The 21626-nt window shown below is 41.4% G+C and overlaps 1 protein-coding gene across 1 annotated transcript; it reads left to right on the top strand.

The window, feature by feature from the left end:
• Positions 1–8087: 8087 nt before the first annotated feature.
• Positions 8088–21194, top strand: si:ch1073-13h15.3 (inactive all-trans-retinol 13,14-reductase). Its single transcript, XM_014179847.2, has 11 exons — positions 8088–8381; positions 8612–8794; positions 15991–16232; positions 16489–16684; positions 16936–17133; positions 18247–18366; positions 18570–18708; positions 18920–19029; positions 19141–19307; positions 19441–19600; positions 20036–21194. Exons 1-11 carry the CDS (start codon positions 8225–8227, stop codon positions 20200–20202), a joined length of 1839 nt encoding a protein of 612 aa, XP_014035322.1. The 5' UTR covers positions 8088–8224; the 3' UTR covers positions 20203–21194.
• Positions 21195–21626: the final 432 nt, after the last annotated feature.

Here is a 21626-nt window from a genome sequence, read left to right as displayed (position 1 = left end):
TGAATGTCATAAAAATAGTGAAACATTTAAAAAGTGATCAATTTCAGATACAACGATACTAAGTATATTCACATGTCACCAATAATTGATTAAACACGCTGTTTTGCAATGAAGGTCTACAAGTAGCCACAGCAGCACTCTGTAGGGTAGCACCATGGTGTAGCCGAGGACAGCTCCTTTCTGTCCTTTTCTGGGTACATTGACTTCAATACAAAACCTAGGAGGCTTGTGGTTCTCACCCACTTCCATAGACAGTAATTATGATAACTTCCGGAGGATGTCCTCCAACCTATCAGAGCTCTTGTAGCATGAACTGACATGTTGTCCACCCAATCAAAGGCTCAGAGAATGAATAAAGTACTGAATGCATAAGCTACAGCTAGCTAGCACTGCAGTGCATAAAATGTGGTGAGTAGTTGATTCAAAGAGAGAGAAGGACAATAGTTGAACAGTTTTTAACAAATTAATTTCTTCAAAAACGAGAGAGAGAGTGAGATATTTTGTTGTCTTTTTTCACTTTCACCCACTTAGCTAGCAAATGCAGGTAGCTAGTTTAGCCTACTCAAACACCCGGCTCAAACAAAGAGGGATGCTATGTTAGCTAGCTTGCTATAGCTATCCAACACTTGAACTCTTCCAAGTCAAGGTAAGCTTTTGATTTTCTTAATTTTGCCAGTGTAACTGCTAAACTACTTGCTGAGTATACATTGTAGCGGGTTTACTAGTTTACTAGTGCGTTAGTTCTAGTAGCTATGTTGACGTTGTAGGCTGTCTGTAGCAGTTAGCGGTTATGACATGAAGGTTTGGCTTGGAAAGATTTTTTTTCCTGGTCACAGACAGCTGATGTGTTGTGCCCTGAAGACCTCAAGTGAAGAGAAAAGGATAGAGGAGGAGAGTGAGTAGATGCAGGAAGGAATTATACAACGATCAAAGTGATCAGGCTGTTTGTATGTGGCTGCTATGAAAATGAACTGTGTTTGAGTGTGATCAGGGGTGTATTCATTCTGCCTATTCGGTTGAAAAACATTTCTTAAACGGAAGCAAACGGGGAAAAATATACTTGAATTTGTCCAATAGAAACTCTTGTTTGAAACTGTTGGACTAATTATTACACCCTAGATCAGCTAGGTCCAGGCATGAGTGTGCAAGGCAGTATTGAATGTGCCAATGTCTGTCACCATTATTACTCAAATTTCTCTCGACCTGTACCCCTACATTGTAACATTTAATTCATAGGCTAGGTTGTAGCAACCTCATGATGGGTGTAGGGAACATTTTAGTATCATGTAGTAGCCTAAACTTAGCAATGGCAGGCGTCACAAACACCAGGAATCTTCAACTTCAATTTCTCCACCTCCACACTTAACGCTACCCCAGAAATCACTTCTCTCAATGGCACCCTGTTCCTAAGACCAAAGCAAGATACAGATCCTGAACCAAGTTGCGTCGCACGGAGCGCATACTTCCTCTGGGTGGAAGAAACGCAAACAAACATCACATGCCACATGTACCTTCACCGACTCAACAGCACCAAACATATTTTCCATCCAACCTAATACTACATATGGATCAGCCAAAAGGCCTGGATCCCCTTTGTCCAAAAGCCTCACTACCACTGAACCAAATATTTCTTTATCATAACCATGTCCCTCGATGCAAGGCTCGGCCTCCAATCCCCTCACCACACCTTGCACCTCACTTAAATCTCCCTCATTCACTTCCATTTCATCTCCAGAACTCGGTCTGGCGTCCAGCTCACTATGTTTGCACTTGACCATAGTCTTCTTCGACACACCATCTCCCCCTCTATCGCTATCTCACTGGCTCCAGGTCATCTACAAGACCCTGCTAGGTAAAGTCCCCCCTTATCTCAGCTCACTGGTCACCATAGCAGCACCCACCTCCAGCAGGTATATCTCTCTGGTCACCCCCAAAGCCAATTCCTCCTTTGGCCGTCTCTCCTTCCAGTTCTCTGCTGCCAATGACTGGAACGAACTACAACAATCTCTGAAACTAGAAACACTTATCTCCCTCACTAGCTTTAAGCACCAGCTGTCAGAGCAGCTCACAGATCACTGCACCTGTACATAGCCCATCTATAATTTAGCCCAAACAACTACCTCTTCCCCTACTGTATTTATTTATTTATTTTGCTCCTTTGCACCCCATTATTTCTATTTCTACTTTGCACTTTCTTCCACTACAAATCTACCATTCCAGTGTTTTACTTGTTATATTGTATTTACTTTGCCACCATGGCCTTTTTTGCCTTTACCTCCCTTATCTCATCTCATTTGCTCACATTGTATATAGACTTATTTTTCTACTGTATTATTGACTGTATGTTTGTTTTACTCCATGTGTAACTCTGTGTTGTTGAATGTGTCGAACTGCTTTGCTTTATCTTGGTCAGGTCGCAATTGTAAATGAGAACTTGTTCTCAACTTGCCTACCTGGTTAAATAAAAGGTCAAATAAAATAAATACAAATCTCCATCAGACTCAAACTCAACCTCTGCTTCCCTCATTCTCTTCAACCTATTTTTCCTCTTCCTCCATTCCTTCTCAGAAACCCACCTTTCCGTAACATTGTCCCAATATTCATCTTCTCCATACTCTGGTACTGCAAAGTCTTCACTTGTCGATACGAGACTTTGTAGATTCCTCGCTTGGGCTGTTCAGCTGCTCTAGGGTGGGCACCGGCATCTTCTCAACCTTAACGCACACGCTCTTCTTCGTCCCTCCCATACCTCCACTAACCATTTTCTTGTCCACCTCTGTGTTGAATGCTTTTCCCAAGGGGCTGCGCCCTTATAGGTTCATCACTTTTAATTCCAGTCAAATGTCTCTGTGTACACTTTTATTCTCCCGTGTGTCTCTTCCTTGTTTAGGTGTGTCATCACTTCCTTGTTTGGTCATAGATAGCTATTACCAGCTTATTGCCCTCTACTGTCCCAGGGTTATATTGCTCTTTTTTTGGTTTTTCAAGCAAATGTCTTTTAAGGGAGTATGTGAGCATAGGCGCCAGATGAACTGAAGCATGCTGACGCCTTTAATAATTTATTTGTTTGCAACTTAGTAGTTACTATATTCATATGTGATGGCTTTATAGGTTACTTTTGTTTGATGTACAGTATACAGTGCTAGACAAAATGTAATGGCTCTTGGTAAGACACAAATAATAGTTTTTTTCCTATGCATAGTGCATATGGCTTAGTCAATCTGAATGTATAGATGTGTGTGTGTGCTATGAGTAAAGTCATTGCTTTGTTTCTCACAAAATGGCTATAGAACCTTCACCATTGGTATGCTAATGTTGGGTGCTGTAAACTGCTTTTCAAATTGCTTGTGAAACCGTTCTTACCCTATCATATTAAATACAGTTGAAGTTGGAAGTTTACATACACTAAGGTTGGATTCAATAAACCTTGTTTTTCAAACCACTCCACAAATTTCTTGTTAACAAACTATAGTTTTGGCAAGTCGGTTAGGACATCTACTTTGTGCATGACACAAGTCATTTTTCCAACAGACAGAATATTTAACTTATAATTCACTGTATCATAATTCCAGTGGGTCAGAAGTTTACATACACTAAGTTCACTGTGTCTTTAAACAGCTTGGAAAATTCCAGAAAATTATGTCATGGCTTTAGAAGCTTGTGATTGGCCAAATGACATCATCTGAGTCAATTGGAGGTGTACCTGTGGAAGTATTTCAAGGCCCACCTTCAAACTCAGTGCCTCTTTGCTTGACATCATGGGAAAATTAAAAGATATCAGCCAAGACCTCAGAAAAAAATTGTAGACCTCCGCAAGTCTGGTTCATCCTTGGGAGCAATTTCCAAACACCTGAAGGTACCACGTTAATCTGTACAAACAATAGTACGCAGGTATAAACACCATGGGACCACGCAGCCATCATACCGCTCAGGAAGGAGACACGTTCTGTCCCATAGAGATGAATGTTCTTTTGTGTGAAAAGTGCAAATCAATTCCAGAACAACAGCAAAGGACCTTGTGAAGATGCTGCGGGAAACAGATGCAAAAGTATCTATATCCACAGTAAAACCCGTCCTATATCGACATAACCTGAAAGGCTGCTCAGCAAGGAAGAAGCCACTGCTCCAAAACCACCATTAAAAAGCCAGACTACGGTTTGCAACTGCACACGGGGACAAAGATTGTACTTTTTGGAGAAATGTCCTCTGGTCTGATGAAACAAAAATGGAACTGTTCTTTGGCCATAATGACCATCGTTATGTTTGGAGGAAAAAGGGGGAGGCTTGCAAGCCGAAGAACACCATCCCAACTGTTAAACACAGGGGTGGCAGCATCATGTTGTGGGGGTGCTTTGCTGCAGGTGGGACAGGTGCACATCACAAAATAGATGGCATAATGAGGAAAGAAAATTATGTGGCAATATTGAAGCAAGATCTCAAGACATCAGGCAGGAAGTTAAAGCTTGGTCGCAAATGGGTCTTAAGGACAACAAGGTCAAGGTATTGGAGTGGCCATTACAAAGCCCTGACCTCAATCCCATAGAAAATGTGTGGGCAGAACTGAAAAAGCGTGTGCGAGCAAGGACGCCTACAAACCTGACTCAGTTACACCAGCTCTGTCAGGAGGAATGGGCCAAAATTCACCTAACTTATTGTGGGAAGCTTGTGGAAGGCTACCCGAAACATTTTGTTAAACAATTTAAAGGCAATTCTACCAAACACTCAATTAGTATATGTAAACTTCTGACCCGCTTGGAATGTGATGAAAGAAATAAAAGCTGAAATACATCATTCCCTCTACTATTAATCTGACATTTCACATTCTTTAAATAAAGTGGTGATCCTAACTGACCTAAGACAGGGAATTTTTACTAGGATTAAATGTCAGGAATTGTGAAAAACTGAGTTTAAATGTATGTAAACTTCCGACTTGAACTGTATATTTTGAGTTGCTCGAAAGTTGTTTTGATTTAACTTCAGGAATTGTTCTTTGGAGAGTTTTTTGGAGAGTTTTATTTTCCTTATGATGTAGTGATCTTTGATATCTTTTGTATTCATCTGACTGACTTGATAAAAACATCTGAAGTTATCCAATCGGATAAACAGACTATTTTCAAATCAAATCAAATGTTATTGTCACATACACATATTTAGCAGATGTTATTGTGGGTGTAGCGAAATGCTTGTGTTCCTAGCTCCAACAGTGCAGGAGTATCTAACAATTCACAACAATACACACAAATCTAAAAGAAAAAGATTTGAATTAAGAAATATATAAACATTATGACGAGCAATGTCGGAGAGGCATTGACTAAAATACAATAGAATACAGTATGTAAATATGAAATGAGTAAAGCAGTATGTTAACATTATTAAAGTAACTAGTGTTCCATTATTAAAATGACCAGTGATTACATGACTATGTACATAGGGCAGCAGCCTCTAAGATGCAAGGTTGAGTAACCGGGTGGCAGCCGGCTAGTGATGGCTCTTTAACAGTCTGATGGCCTTGAGATAGAAGCAGTTTGTCAGTCTCTCAGTCCCAGCTTTGATGCACCTGTACTGACCTCGCCTTCTGGATGATAGCGGGGTGAACAGTTCGTGGCTCGGGTGGTTGATGTCCTTGATGATCTTTTTGGCCTTCCTGTGACTTCGGGTGCTGTAGATGTCCTGGAGGGCAGGCAGTGTGCCCCCGGTGATGCATTGGGCAGACCGCACCACCCTCTGGAGAGCCCTGTGGATGAGGGTGGTGCAGTTGCCGCGGCTAGGGATGCTGTCTGGGCTGGCAGCCTTGCGAGGGTTAACACGCTTAAATGTCTTACTCACATCGGCCACGGAGAACGAGAGCCCACAGTCCTTGGGAGCGGGTGGCACTGGGTTATCCTCAAAGCAGGCAAAGAAGGTGTTTAGCTTGGCCAGAAGCAAGGCGTCGGTGTCCGCGACATGGCTGGTTTCCCCTTTGTAATCCGTGATTGTCTGTAGACCCTGTCACATACGTCTCGTGTCTAAGCTGTTGAATTGCGACTCCACTTTGTCTCTGTACTGACGTTTTGCCTGTTTGATTGCCTTACTGATGGAATAACTACACTGTTTGTATTCAACCATATTTCCAGACACCTTGCCCTGGTTAGATGCGGTGGTTCGGGCTTTACATTTTACGTAAATGCTGCCATTTATCCACGGTTTTTGGTTTGGGTAAGTTTTAATAGTCACAGCGGGATCAACATCCCCTATACACTTCCTGATGAACTCAGTCACAGTGTCCGTGTATACGTCAACGTTATTCTTTGAGGCAACCCGGAACGTATCCCAGTCCGCGTGATCAAAACAATCATGAAGCATGGATTCTGATTGGTCAGACCAGTGTTGAATATACCTTAGCACGGGTACTTCCTGTTTGAGTTTCTGCCTATAGGAAGGGAGGAGCAGAATGGAGTCGTGATCTGATTTGCCGAAGAGAGGGCGGGGGAGGGCCTTGTAGGGGGAGTAACAATGGTTGAGAGTCTTTGAAGCACAAGTATTACAGTCAATGTGTTGATAGAACTTCAGTACCATTTTTCTCAAATACCTTTGTTAAAATCCCCAGCTACAATAAATGTGGCCTCAAGATATGTGGTTTCCAGTTTGTACAAAGTCCAGTATAGTTCCTTGAGGGCAGTTGTGGTATCGGCTTGAGGGGGAATATACACGGCTGTGACTATAACCGAAGAGAATTCTCTTGGGAGGTAATACGGTCTGCATTTGATTGTGAGGTATTCTAGGTTGGGTGAACGAAAGGACTTGAGTTCCTGTACATTATCACATTCACACCATGAGTAGTTAATCATGAAACATACACCACCGCCTTTCTTCTTCCCGAAGAGTTCTTTATTCCTGTCTGCACGATGTACTGTGAACCCAGCTGGCTGTATGGACGTGGACAGTATATTCGGAGATAGCCATGATTCCGTGAAACAGAGTATGTTACAGTCCCTGATGTCTCTCTGGAAGGAGATCCTCGTCTACTTTATTGTCTAGGGACTGAACGTTAGCGAGTAATATACTCGGAAGTGGTGGATGGTGTGCACGCCTCCTGAGTCGGACTAGATGTCCACTCTGAATAACTCTTCTCCATCGGCTGCATCTTGGAGCAGCCTCTGGGATAAGTTCCATTGCTCTGGGGTCGTATTTTTGGTAATAATGCTGATGAGTTACCGCCGATCTGATATCCAAAAGTTATTTCCGGCTGTATGTAATAAAACAAAAAACGTTCCGTTCTGGACTAATGTAAAAAAGAACACACAAAAAAACTAAATATTGCAAAGTTGCTTAGAAGCTAGAAGCAGAGCTACCATATCTGCCAGCACTTACTATTTTATCTTAATTGAAATGTTGAATTCATTTGTGATTCATTTTTGATTTTGTGATGTACCTTCAGTTCTGGGTTTTTCTCTTAAAGAATAGAGCATTCCTTTCTAGCTTGCATGCAGGAAGCTTTTACCTAAGGTCATTTGCATGTCTAATGAAGGACAATGGTTTGTGTTGTCTCAGGAATGCTGCTCTCCAACCCACATTGTTTCACCTCTCTGGGTAGCTAAGGTTCTGTTGTGAGAACACCCTGTAGATCTGATATCTGAGTGGAAGTTAACTCAACAGTAGTGATATTGGTCAAAACTCAGTTTTGAATCCAAACAACTCAGATGTTATAACAGGCTCTTAGATTCATTGTCTCTTTCTATTTGTTCCTGACCTGCGCTGGTGAGATTCTCTCTTTCTCTCTCCACCCGAGGGACTCTTCCAGGCTATGACTTCTCTCCTCTCTGATCATGCCTAGAGTAATGCCTTGCAATGCTTGTTAATGCTTTGTAACGTATGCCTTGCATGTGATTTTATTTGTTTTACAAAGTAATTAAATACACTTGTTTTTAGAATTCCATTCTCAGACCTTTCTTGCATATTGCTAAATCATCTTTATGGTGTGGCGGTACAGCCCTGCTCCACCACAGGGTCTTTCACATCTTGATCTTTATTGTCAGTCATAGTCATAACAAGATAATTGAATGTTGCACAAACTCATTTGCTTATCACTTTCCATCTCAGACCTTTAGCACTTCCCTCAATAAAAGGGTCCTGTAAATGGTATATGTGTTTCAGAAACGTCAAGACTCTGCTGTCAACTCTCCTTCCTCCTGCCTTATTGACAGGCAGAGAATTCAGTGCTTGATTGCTCTGTGCAGTCTTTATCATGTGGTTATTGATATTCTTAGCCTGGTTGGTGATATGGGCTGGAGGGACGTACTGGTATCTTTTCAGCAAGCCAAGCCCTTTCTCTCTGGAGTCAGTGAGGCCTCTGGGACCCCGGGAATTTGACCAGAGGAAGAGGGACAAAGTCATCAAACAAGGTAAGGTAAAGCTCTGGGTTGATTATTTGACTATGACTGTGATTGTGGGAGCATTCTACTCAATATCTGAGCGATAGAAGAGATATCATGTATGTATTGTCATCTAGGAACAAAGACAAGGAATGCCCCAATGAAAATGAAATTTAGATGCCTTACGTTTATGACCGTTAGAGGAAGATGGGTAATTTATGACAAACACTTTTTGATCTTGAATTTGGTTTTCTGTCCAGGTTTCAGTGTTGACAAAGTGCCCCAGAACCTGGATGCCATAGTGATTGGTAGTGGCATTGGGGGCCTGACGGTGGCGGCCACATTGGCCAAAGTGGGGAAGAAGGTCCTGGTCCTGGAACAACATGACCAGTCAGGAGGCTGCTGTCACACCTACGTAGACAAAGGATTCGAATTTGATGTTGGTAAGACAGAGTTCTTGTTCATTTGTATTTGTATTTATTAAGGATTCCTGGGGTCCAGCAATATTAAGGCAATTAGAGTGCATTCGGAAAGTATATAGACCCCTTGACTTTTTCCACATTTTGTTACGTTACAGCCTTATTCTAAAATGTATTAAATTCATATTTTTCCTCATCAATCTACACACAATACCCCATAATGACAAAGAAAAAAAAGGTTTTTAGAAATGTTAGCAAATTTATTTAAAAAAAACCCTGAAAAATCACATTTACATAAGTATTAAGACCCTTTACTCAGTACTTTGTTGAAGCACCTTTGGCAGCGATTACAGCCTTGAGTCTCCTTTGGTATGATGCTACAAGCTTGGCACACCTGTATTTTGGGACTTTTTCCCATTCTTCTTTGCAGATCCTCTCAAGATCTGTCAGATTGGATGGGACGCGTTGCTGCACAGCTATTTTCAGGTCTTTCCAGAGATGTTAGATCATGTTCAAGTTCGGGCTCTGACTAGGCCACTCAAGGACATTCTGAGACTTGTCCTGAAGCCCCTCCTGCATTGTCTTGGCTGTGTGCTTAGGGTGTCCTGTTGTAAGGTGAACCTTCGCCCCCAGTCTGAGGTCCTGCTCTGGAGCAGGTTTTCATCAAGGATCTCGTGATGAAATTTACTTTGCGCCGTTCATCTTTGCCTCGGTCCTGACTAGTTTCCCAGTCCCTGCCGCTGAAAAACATCCCCACAGCATGATGCTGCCACCACCATGCTTCCCCGTAGGGATGGTTCCAGGTTTCCTCCAGACGTGAAACTTGGCATTCAGGCCAAAGAGTTCAATCTTGATTTCATCAGACCAGAGGATCTTGTTTCTCATGGTCTGAAAGTCTTTAGGTGCCTTTTGGCATTCTCCAAGTGGCTGTCATGTGCCTTTAACTGAGGAGTGGCTTCCGTCTGGCCACTCTACCATAAAGGCCTGATTGGTGGAGTGCTGCAGAGATGGTTGTCCTTCTGAAAGGTTCTCCCATCTCCACAGAGGAACTCTAGAGCTCTGTCGGAGTGACCATTGGGTTCTTGGTAACCTCCCTGACCAAGGCCCTTCTCTCCTGATTGCTCAGTTTGGCCGTGCAGCCAGCTCTAGGAAGAGTTGTGGTGGTTCAAAACTTTTTCTATTTAAGAATGGAAGGCCAATGTGTTCTTGGGGAGGCCACTATGTTCTTGGGGACCTTCAATGCTGCAGAAATGTTTTGATACCCTTCCCCAGATCTGTGCCTCGAAACATTCCTCTCTCGGAGCTTTACAGACAATTCCTTCAACCTCATGGCTTGGTTTTTGCTCTGACATGCACTGTCAACTGTGGGAGCTTATATAGACGTGTGTGCCTTTCCAAATCATGTCCAATCAATTGAATTTACCACAGGTGGACTCTGTCATGAACTGGCTCGAAGTTCGTAACAAAAGGGAGACAACGTGGAGATAAAGAATAACAAAATATATTTATTAACTGAAGTAAAGTAAATACAATTAACAATGATGTGTGTAATCAGTAGTGTAAGTGAGTGGTTGCGTGTATACATATGATAATGAGGGGTGTTGAAAGCTGCCAACGCAAACAAACAAAACATCCACAAAAATGCCACAACCTAAATCTGTAAGTGTGTCTGCATGGAGAGAGTCTCCTCATTGAATGGGGAAGAGGTGCATTTATCCTGGTGTGTCCCATTTCGCTGACGACCCTCCCAGCCCCGCCCACTGACATCCTATCAAGGAAAACAAGAGCAAAGAGAAAGAATTCGGCAGACAGAGTGGGAGGGTCGTCACAACTCCAATCAAGTTGTAGAAACATCTCAAGGATGATCAATGGAGAACAGGGTGGAAAACAATGGCAAAGGGTCTGAATACTTATGTAAAGAAGGTATTTCTGTTTTTTATTTTTAATACATTTGAAAAACCTGTTTTCGCTTTGTCATTGTGGGTAGATTGCTGAGGATTTTATTTATTTAATCCATTTTAGAATATGGTTGTAATGTAACAAAATGTGGAAAAAGTCAAGGGGTCTGAATATTTTCTGAAGGCACTGTATATACAATTTAAAATATTACATGACATTGCATTTCATAACACTTTTCACAACACATTAAGTGTGTTCCCTCAGGCCACTACTTTACTTCCATAAATCTACAATACAAAATCTAGGTGTACGTGTGAGTACAGTCTTATCATGTGTATGTGTGTCTGTGCCTGTGTGTGTCTTCCAAGTCCCTGCTGTTCCATAAGGTGTATTTTTATCAGTTTTTACAAATCTGATTCTACTGCTTGCATCAGTTACCTGATGTGGAATAGAGTTCCATGTAGCCATGACTCTATGTACAGTAGTACTGTACGCCTCCTATAGTCTTTTCTTGACTTGGGGATTGTGAAGAGATATTTGGTGGAATGTCTTGTGTGGTATGCATGCGTGTCCAAGCTGTGTGCTGGTAGTTTAAACAGACACCTCAGTGCATTCAGCAAGTCAACACAGACTTCTCCCCATCTTAGCTACTATTGTATCAACATGTTTTGAACATGACAATTTACAATCCAGGGTTACTCCAAGCAGTTTAGTCACCTCAACTTGCCTCAATTTCCACATTATTTATTACAAGATTTAGTTGAGGTTTAGGGGTTAAGTGAATGATTTGTCCCAAATACAATGCTTTTCATTTTAGAAATATTTAGGACTAACTTATTCCTTGCCACCCATTCTGAAACTAACTCCAGCTCTTTGCTAAGTGTTGCAGTGATTTAACTTGCTGTAGTAGCTGACAAGTATAGTGTTAAGTCATCCACATACATAGACACACTGGCTTTACTCAAAGCATGTCATTAGTAAAGACTGAAAAAAGAGAGGGACCTAGACAGCTACCCTGGGGAATTTCTGATTCTACCTAGATTATGTTGGAGAGGCTTCCATTAAAGAACACCCTCTGTGTTTTGTTAGACAGGTAACTCTTTATCCACGATATAGCAGGGGGTGTAAAGCCATAACACATACGTTTTTTCAATCAGCAGACTATGATTGATAATGTCAAAAGCTGGGTTTCTGTACAGCACTTTGAGATATCAGCTGATGTAAGAAGGGCTATATAAATAAATTTGATTTTGATTTGAAATTTGATTTGAAAAGCTGCACTGAATTCTTAACAGGACAGCCCCCACAATAATTGTATCATCTATTTCTCTCAGCCAATCATCAGTCATTGTGTAAGTGCCGTGCTTGTTGAATGTCTTTCCCTATAAGCGTGCTGAAAGTCTGTTGTCAATTTGATTACAGTAAAATAACGCTGTATCTGGTCAAACACAATTTTTTCTCAAAACTTTACTAAGGATTGGTAACAGGCTGATTGTTCAGCTATTTGAGCCAGTAAAGGCGGCTTTACTACTCTTGGGTTGCATAATTACTTTTGCTTCCCTCCAGGCCTGAGGGCACAGACTTTCTAGTAGGCTTAGATTGAAGATATGGCAATATTGTCCTCAGTAATCTTCCATCCAAGTTGTCAGACCCCGGTGGCTTGTCATTGTTGATAGATAACAATACTTTTTTCGCCTCTTCCACACTCACTTTATGGAATTACAATGCTTGTCTTTCATAATGTTATCAGTTATACTTGATTGTGTAGTGTCAGCATTTGTTGTTAGCATGTCATGCCTAAGTTTACTAATCTTGCCAATTAAAGAAATGGTTAAAGTAATTGGCAATATCAGTGGGTTTTGTGATGAATGAGCCATCTGACTCAATGAGTTTGAGTTTGCTTTTTTGCCCAAAACTTCATTTAAGGTGCTCCAAAGCTTTTTCCTATAATTTTTTATGTAATTTATCTTTGTTTCATAGTATAGTTTCTTCTTCTTTTTATTCAGTTTAGTCACATGATTTCTCAAATCACAGTACATTTGCTAATCGGTTGTGCAGCCAGACTTATTTGCCATTCCCGCTCAACCATAAAATGGTTCAATTCCTCATCAATCCACTGGGATTTAACAGTTTTACAGTAATTTTCTTAATGGGTACAAGCTTATTAGTAACTGAAATAAGTAATTTCATGAACGTGCCAAGGGCAGTTTCTGGTTGTCATCATTACAAACCACAGACCAACAAGTATCCTTAACATCAACAAGATAGGAATCCCTACAAAACGTATGTTTGACCTCTTATGCACTATATAAGGCCTAGCCTTTCCTAAATATGGCTACTATATTGTGATCACTACATCTGATGGATTTGGATACTGCTATAAAGCAAATTTCTGCTACATTAATAAATATGTGATCAATATATGTTGTTGATTTCATTATGATCCTATTTGTAACTACCCTGGTAGGTTGACTGATAACCTGAACCAAGTTTCAGGCACTGGTTACAGTTTGAAGCTTTTTCTTGAGTGGGCAGCTTGATGAAAGCCAGTCAATATTTAAATCACCCAGAAAATATACCTCTCTGTTGATATCACATACATTATCAAGCATTTCACAGATGTTATCCAGATACTGACTGTTAGCACGTGGTGGTCTATAGCAGCTTCCCACAACAATGGGCTTTAGGTGAGCTTTTACTTCAACAGTATTTAACATGAGATCCACTCTAAGCTTTACAGGAATGTGGTTATAAATATAAACAGCAACACCTCCACCATTGGCATTTCTGTATTTTCTGTAAATGTTATAACCATGTATTGCTACCACTGTATCTTCAAATGTATTATCTAAGTGAGTTTCAGAGATTGTCAGAATACGAATGTTATCTGTTACTAGCAAATTATTGATTTCATGAACCTTGTTTCTTAAGCTACATATGTTAACGTGGGCTATTTTTAGCACTTTTTTAGGATGCTTGATTGTTTTCATTGCTTTACTGGGAAGCTTAGCAGGAGTAGACATGCTCATGTTATTTATGTTAGTGCAGGGTGAGCTGCACACAGTGGACTTCCTACTAGGTCACACTGCCTCAGTGCTAACAGTATAAGTCTTGTTCATAGGCACATGATTACTGCATACAATAGCTGTAGGATCAGCAGAGGCATTCAGTGCAGTTAGATTACACTGCGTGCACAATTATTAGGCAAGTGAGTATTCTGATCTTATTGTTTCTATTCACATTTTTGAACTCCAAACCATATAACCTTGAATGCTTATTGGATTTAATCATTTTTCAGGTGATATGTATTTGTGTAATGAGGGAGGGTGTGGCGAAAGTGAATAACACCTTATATCAAGGTGTGCATAATTATTAGGCATCCTCATTACCTCAGGTAAAATGGGCCAAAAAATAAATTTAACTGACACTGAAAAGCCAAAAATGTAAAATGCCTTTCAGACGGATGCGACGCTCTTTAAATAGCTAAACTATTGAGGTGTGACCACCGGACATTCAAACATTTTGTTGCGAATAGTCAACTGGGGCGCAAAAAACGCATGGGGAAGAAAAGGCGCAAATTAACTGCAAAAGACTTGAGAAGAATTAAGCGTCAAACTACCAGGAACCCATTATCCTCCAGTGCCACAGTATTCCAGAACTGAAACCTACCTGGAGTGTTCAGAAGTACAAGGTGTCAAGTGCTCAGAGACATGGCCAAGGTCAAGAAGACTGAAACAAGACCACCACTGAATAATATTCACAAGTTGAAGCGTCAAGATTGGGCAAAGAAATACCTGAAGACAGATTTTTCAAAGGTTTTATGGACAGATGAAATGAAAGTGACTCTTGATGGACCAAATGGATGGGCCCGTGGCTGGATCAGTAATGGACACAGGGCACCACTTTGAGTCGGGTGCCAGCAAGGTGAAGGAGGGGTACTGGTATGGGCTGCTATCATTAGGGATGAGGTAGTTGGACCTTTTCGGGTTGAAGATGGACTGAAATTCAACTCCCAAACCTACTGCCAGTTTCTGGAAGATTCTTTCGTCAAACAGTGGTACAGGAATAAGTCCTCAGCATTCTAGAAGGCCATGATCTTTATGCAGGACAATGCTCCATCACATGCATCCAAGTACTCCACTGCTTGGCTAGCCAGCAAGGGCCTCAAAGATGCCTGAATAATGACCTGGCCCCCTTCCTCACCTGACTTAAATCCTATTGAGAACTTGTGGGCCCTTCTCAAACGTGAAATTTACAGTGATGGAAGACAATACACCTTTTTGAACAGCATTTGGGAGGCTGTGGTTGCTGCTTCAGCGAAAATTGATCGTGAACAGATCAAGAAACTGACAGACTCCATGGATGGAAGGCTCATGGCAGTTATTGAAAATAAGGGTGACTATATTGGTCACTGAATATTTTTGAAAGGCCAAAAATGTTATATAATTGTCATTTTGTGTTACTTATCTGTTACACTTACTCTAAAAATTGAGAATAAACAAGTGAGTTGAGAGAAATTATTTTTGTAATTTAGTTGCCTAATAATTCTGCACACTAATAGTTGCCTAATAATTGTGCACACTTATATTTCCCTGAGAAAGACAAAACTCACTTTTCCTATGTTAAACATTCAGGTTTGAGGTTCAATAACATTTTGGATTGACTGAGAGCATTGTGTTTGTTCAACAATAAAATGAATCCTGAGGAATACAATTTGCCTAATAATTGTGCACGCAGTGTAGTTTACTTACATTACTTACATTTTGTCTACCAACGCTCATGGGATAATGTACATTTGCTGAATCATTATGACAACTCAGCGACACAATGGTAGGGATTAACCAAGCTGGGCTTCGGTCATTGTTTTGGCATTCTCACACTGATATTCAATAGACTACATGTCATAGAATGTTTACTATGACATATTCCAAGTATTCAATGTATCATGCATTGCTTTGGAGTGAACACATTTGAAATGAGCACAAATGCCATCTAAATGTAATTCATTCACAAACAAGAAGCTGTGTTGAGAATAAGGGCCTGCTTCTTTCTCTAAAAGCTAGATGGGCAAGTGGCAAAGTAAAAATTGGCTATATCATGAAAATGTACATTGGTCTTAATTTAAGGTTAGGATTAGGCTCATGTTTGCTTAGCAATGTGATTAAGGTAAGGTTTAGGTTTAAAATCTTTAAGAAGATTAATTGTAGAAATAGGCGGGTTTGTTTTTGCCACTTGCCCAGATAGTGGCGACCCAGTCAATGGCTTTGTGACCTGATGTAACATCTTATTGGAGCATGATTTATCCCCATTGTCCCATCCAGGTCTCCACTTCATCGGCCAGCTCCATGAGAACAGTCTGCTGCGTATTGTCTTCGACCAGATCACCGAGGGCCAGTTGGAGTTTGTGGAGCTGGACCAGCACTTTGACACCATCCAGATCGGTGAGGGAGAGGACAAACGCGAGTACACCATCTTCTCTGGCAAGACAGAGATGGAGGCTCACCTGAAAAATCAGTTTCCAGACGACGTCACTGCCATTGAAACTTTTTTCAATATCATGAAGGTACTTTCTTTTTTTCAGTTCAGGGGTTTTGTTGGTAATGAGAACACTGAAGTGATCAAATGAGTATCAACAGTATGGTAGTCACCTCAACCCATCACCTAGCGACCTCATCAAGAGATTTGGATCTCTTGGTGTAACAGCTGAGGCGTTTGGTTGACAGTCCTAAGGTCTTAGGTTCAAGCCCTGGTTGGGACTACCCTCTCTTCACTACAGTATAATAACTTTTTACCTCAAATGTCCTTTAATATCATGCCAGGTGTCAGCCAAGAAGACTCACTATCTGGCCTCTCTGAAGCTGATCCCCCAGTGGCTGGCTCTGTTTTTGCTGAAGTCCGGCATCACAAACCTCTGCTCCTCCATCTTTACCCTCTCTGGTACTGGAGCTACAGACCTGGTGAGCACCTTGACCACCAACAAGGACCTTCACGTCATCTTCAGTTACCTCTTCTACGGTACTTGGTCTTAACGTTCTAGATTCTATTGTATTGTATTCTATACTAAACTATACTATTCCATTCCATTCTACTATTTCAGTATTATTCTATATATTCAGAATGATATTCTATGCCTGGAAATAGCCCAAGACAAAATGAGCCACAACTGTACTATGGCAACCAGGGAATATCTGTCATAATTCATGAAATAGAACTGAGGTAGCTAATAGTTTATTTTCTGTCCCCCCCCCCCCCCCCCCCCCCCCCAGGTGTCCCCCCCAAGGATTCCAGTGTTATGATCAATGCTCTTCTGTTGCACCACTACAAGAGAGGAGCGTACTACCCTAAAGGAGGAGCCAGTGAGATCTCCTACCACATCATCCCTGTCATCCAGAAGTCTGGAGGCAACGTCCTGGTCAGAGCACCTGTCACTCAGATCCTGGTCAACAATGACGGGGCAGCATATGGTGAGAATACAGATATCGTCCATATCCGTTTCACAATGGACAAGTTTTAATACTCACCACTGCATCAAAAGGTTGGATGGTCCTCATTGAAGTCCTGTAGATCACTTCATTACTTCCTTTCAGTTTACAAAGCTCTACTACACAAGTTTCCAACTGACTTAACTTCATTGCTGAAGTATAAAAGAATGAGCTACCAAACCCACTTGCAGGGTTGGTTAACTCTTGAGGTCCCTCTGGTCTTGACCAATTTAGGTAAATTCTCCTTTAGTTTTAGTGCCCCCCACCTGCAAAATTCCTTGCATCTTGATTCCCTGGTGCCACTAGGGAAGTTTAGGACTCTGGTGTTAAATGAATTAATTGAGGATTGCAGATGTTTTGATTGATTGTAATGGTTTATTTGTTGAAATTGTAGTATTGTAATTCTACCTTGTAGGTTTTTTATTCTTGTTTTATTTGGAATGTTCACTTTCTTGATTGTAAATATCTTTGTACTTAGGGCACCATTGTGAATGATACTCTGGTCTCAATTGGGCTCCCCTAAAAAAATTAAAGTAATTTTTTATTTATTTTTCCTTTATTTAACTAGGCAATTCAGTTAAGAAAAAATTATTATTTACAATGACGGCCTACAGCGGCCAAACCCGGATGACGTTGGGCCAATTGTGCACCGCCCTATGGGACACCCAATCACAGCCGGTTGTGATACCCTGGTTCGATTCCAGGCTGTGTCTGTACTAACACCTCAAGCACTGAGATGCAGTGCCTTAGACCGTTGATCCACTCGGCTGACAATCACGATATGGTCCATATCCGTTTCACAATGGACAAACAGAGTCCTATTGTATTGATTCAGTCCCTAAAACATAGGACAGATGTGAAAACTCTATAATAACAGCCCAAAGACAAATGACATGCACATTCCACACAGTCTCCCCTTGTTGTGCTGAGAGAGTAAGTGTCCCATCGCTTATTTCCGCATGCAAGAATTACGAAGACTTAAAGAAGCTTGTCCTATTTCTAATCACAAAATATATTTCCATGAGGAGATCATGTTGATATTTCAAAGGCATACCATGTCTTTCTGAGTCTTCTCCTGTTTGTTTCCATTGCCAGGTGTAAAGGTGAGAACGATACAGCAGGAGGTGGAGGTACATGCTCCTGTGATCATCTCCAACTGTGGTGTGTTCACCACCTTCCAGAAATTACTGCCCCCTGAGACCCAGACCAAGCCAGGTGAGTTACACTGACAAACTAACAGTATATAGGATTTCAATCAGTTGATTGATTGATTGATTGATTGATTGATTGATTGATTGATTGATTGATTGATTGATTGATTGATTGATCAGTCGATATGAGTTGCCTTATGATGTTCTATCTTACTACTGTAAAGTCTTGCTATGGGTTGATGGTAAAACACTTTTTTTTGCTAACAGACATCCAGGAACGTTTGGACATGATGAAACATGGCAGAGGATCATTATTGGTCTTCTCTGGCTTTGATGGAACCCAAGAGGAGCTGGGTATTGTCTCCACCAACTTCTGGCTCTTCAAAAATAATGATATGGATGGCTCGTAAGTACCAGGCACCGAATCCTCTTTCAAAATTGAAATGAGATGATTTTGCCCTCTGTACTCACAAGGTGGCGCTGCTACATAAACAATGAGTAACAGCAGTTACTATGGCATCACCACATAGCCTACAGTCGTATATGGAGATTAGTTTCATTGATGCATCATCACTCCAGCATTCTTCAGATGTTTACAGCCTTGTTGTTTTGTGTAGAATGGAAGGGTTCTTTGCCATGAGTAAAGAGGATGCACCTGATAACATCCCTATGATGTTCATCACCTTCCCCTCTGCCAAAGATCCTACAGCCAAGACGAGACACCCAGGTAGGATAATGTACCAATGAACATCGAAGATAATGTAGCGAAGAGTGTGTACTTCTTTGTGCCACAAATACGCTGCAGATGTGTCGGATGTATACCATGTTACATTTCCAGGGAAATCCTGCATGACGATATTGACCATGGTGAAATACGAGTGGTTTGAGGAATGGGCAGATACCTCAGTAAGGAAAAGGGGAGATGACTACACCAACTACAAAATGAAATTCGCAAACAATCTCTTTGACTGGGCATGCACCCTATTCCCCAAGCTGAGGGAAAAGGTATGAAGAAAGGTTTTTCAATTAACATATGGTAGTGTATATTGTCTCTCTCTCTGTGTCTGTCTGTGTTTGGGGCTTTTTAGAGGTTAATCCATGTTAATTGATAACGTCTCTATGCTCTGTTTGTTTCCAGTTGGTGTTCCAGGATGTTGCGACCCCCCTGACTAACATGCACTACCTGGGAGCCCAGCGCGGGGCCATGTACTCTGCTGAGCACAACCTGGACCGCTTCCATGCTGAGGCTGTGGCCAGGAACCGCTGCTCCACCCCTGTCAAAAACCTCTTTATCTCAGGTAACACTCCTGGAACTTCTCCTCTAATGCTTCTCCGTCAAGATTAAATCATTTATAAAGTGAGACAAAATGTGCATTAGCCGCAAAAGTCTATTTTGTATGAGCTATATAGTCAAATTTTGTGAAGAATATTTACAGTTACAAACTCTTGTTTGATTTTTTTTTTTAAATGTACTGGGTGGAAGATAGCCTACTGGTTTAGTGCATTGGGCCAGTAACTGAAAGGTTGCTGGTTTGAATCCCCAAGCTGACTAGGTGGAAAAAATATGTTGATGTGCCATTGAGCAAGGCACTTAACCACAATTGCGCCTGTAAGTTGCTCTGGATAAGAGTGTCTGCTAAATTATGTTAATGTACTGTATGTGAGGGAGCTTGCATGTCTTCAGCCAATTTTTCCCTTATCTTGTATAGTTTGTGTGGATGTACCTTTTCCAGGGCAGGATGTGTTCAGCTGTGGGATAGCAGGAGCGTTGCACGGGGGTCTCCTGTGTGCCTCCACGGTCCTGGACCACATCGTCTACATCGACCTCCTCTTCCTCAAGAAGAAGCTGAAGAAGCAGAAAGCCAGAAAGATGGCCAGGCTGGTTAAGAAGCTCGAGTGAGGAGACTGCACTCCATTTCTACGCTCCGGAGCGAAGTCTCCCCTATAATTGAACTTTCCCCTCCCCCCAATCCTAACCTAAATCATTAGTTGGGACAATTTAAAACTGACTCAAGATCAGCGTCTAGGGCCAGCTTCACCCTACACACTACTTCTACAGTAAGGTAGGCTATGCAGGGTCGAAAAAGAAGAAACCGTTAACATCCGGTTTTCAGGGATACAGCATCTTCAACATAGCTTCCGTTTCCTCTGAAAACCACATGTAGGGACCACAGGAGGTTGGTGGCACCTTAATTGGGGAGGACGGGCTCGTGGTAATGGCTGGAGTGCAATAGGTGGAATGGTATCAAACACAACAAACACATGGATTCCATGTGTTTGATGCCATCACATGCGCTCCGTTCCAGCCATTATTGTGAGCCGTCCTCCCCTCAGCAGCCTCCACTGGTAGGGACTGCTCAAGAGGTTCTTTTACGCTTGCTAGGTTAACAGTAAGGCTGCTCTCTACTTCCTCCGCAGGACTAAGTCTGAACTGCAGGTTTCATTCTGATACTATGACATCATAACAAGCTGAGGAGATGGAATCCCAACAAACCATTTCTGGTTACCTCTTCATTCCTAGAACATTAGTATGAATGTTCTAAGAGGGGTAAAATGGTTAAAACATTTGACAGAGTTTCCCAGGGATATATACATATTGTATGTCATTTTACAATTACAGATTGATTTGTAAATACAGAATCTGCCAATGGAAAGTAATCCTTGAATATGTATGCACCACTTACACTGTGTCAAAGTTTTTAATGTTTTAATGTGAATCATTTAATATTGTATTATTGTAAACATGTAACATGGTCAGACCAGGTGCCAGCATAAAGTGACTAAGGGGACAGTTGAAATCGGTTATCGGGCACAATTTTTGGGTTCTTGCATTGGAATTATATTGAATTCTGCTTATATCAGGTTATACCACAATAAACAGTTCAAAACCGACACTCTGAGTTCAGAGTGCTATTGAAGTGACAGGTTGGCGCGAAATCTGTAGCCTATCTCAGCTGTGCTGTATCAGCACAATGGACAGCGCCCTAACACACTAAAGCAAGGCCGTTTTGGTAATGAATATAGGCTACAAGATAGACAGGGTAATTCACCTATTACAAACAGCCTATGTGAATGCAGTCTTACACACCTCTGTCTTAACAAAATAATGCTAACTAAATGCTGAAAGTAGTAGCTTAGTTATTCATGCATGCATGCAAAAACACTGAACAGCAGTTTGGCTTAGAATACCGACACAACTGCGAATGCGAACGAATGAATGAGAACTGAACAAAACAGCGGTACCAAGTAGTAGGTCTAGAAAACTAAATATCAGATCGATAAAAAACGATCGGAGTTCCGGAACTCCAATTTGAGCAGCAGCAG

Source organism: Salmo salar, chromosome 28, assembly GCF_965601325.2.
Source record: "Salmo salar chromosome 28, fSalSal1, whole genome shotgun sequence".
NCBI classification, from domain to species: Eukaryota; Metazoa; Chordata; class Actinopteri; order Salmoniformes; family Salmonidae; genus Salmo; species Salmo salar.
Note: the sequence above shows the minus strand (reverse complement) of the source record. Positions and strands in the feature narration are given on the sequence as shown.

Coding starts and splice junctions, on each gene's coding strand:
- si:ch1073-13h15.3 (XM_014179847.2), top strand. CDS start 8,225: ATGTGGTTATTGATATTCTTAGCCTGGTTGGTGATATGGGCTGGAGGG. Junction 16,233..16,488: donor CTTTTTTCAATATCATGAAG/GTACTTTCTTTT, acceptor ATATCATGCCAG/GTGTCAGCCAAGAAGACTCA. Junction 19,030..19,140: donor AGCCAAGACGAGACACCCAG/GTAGGATAATGT, acceptor TTACATTTCCAG/GGAAATCCTGCATGACGATA.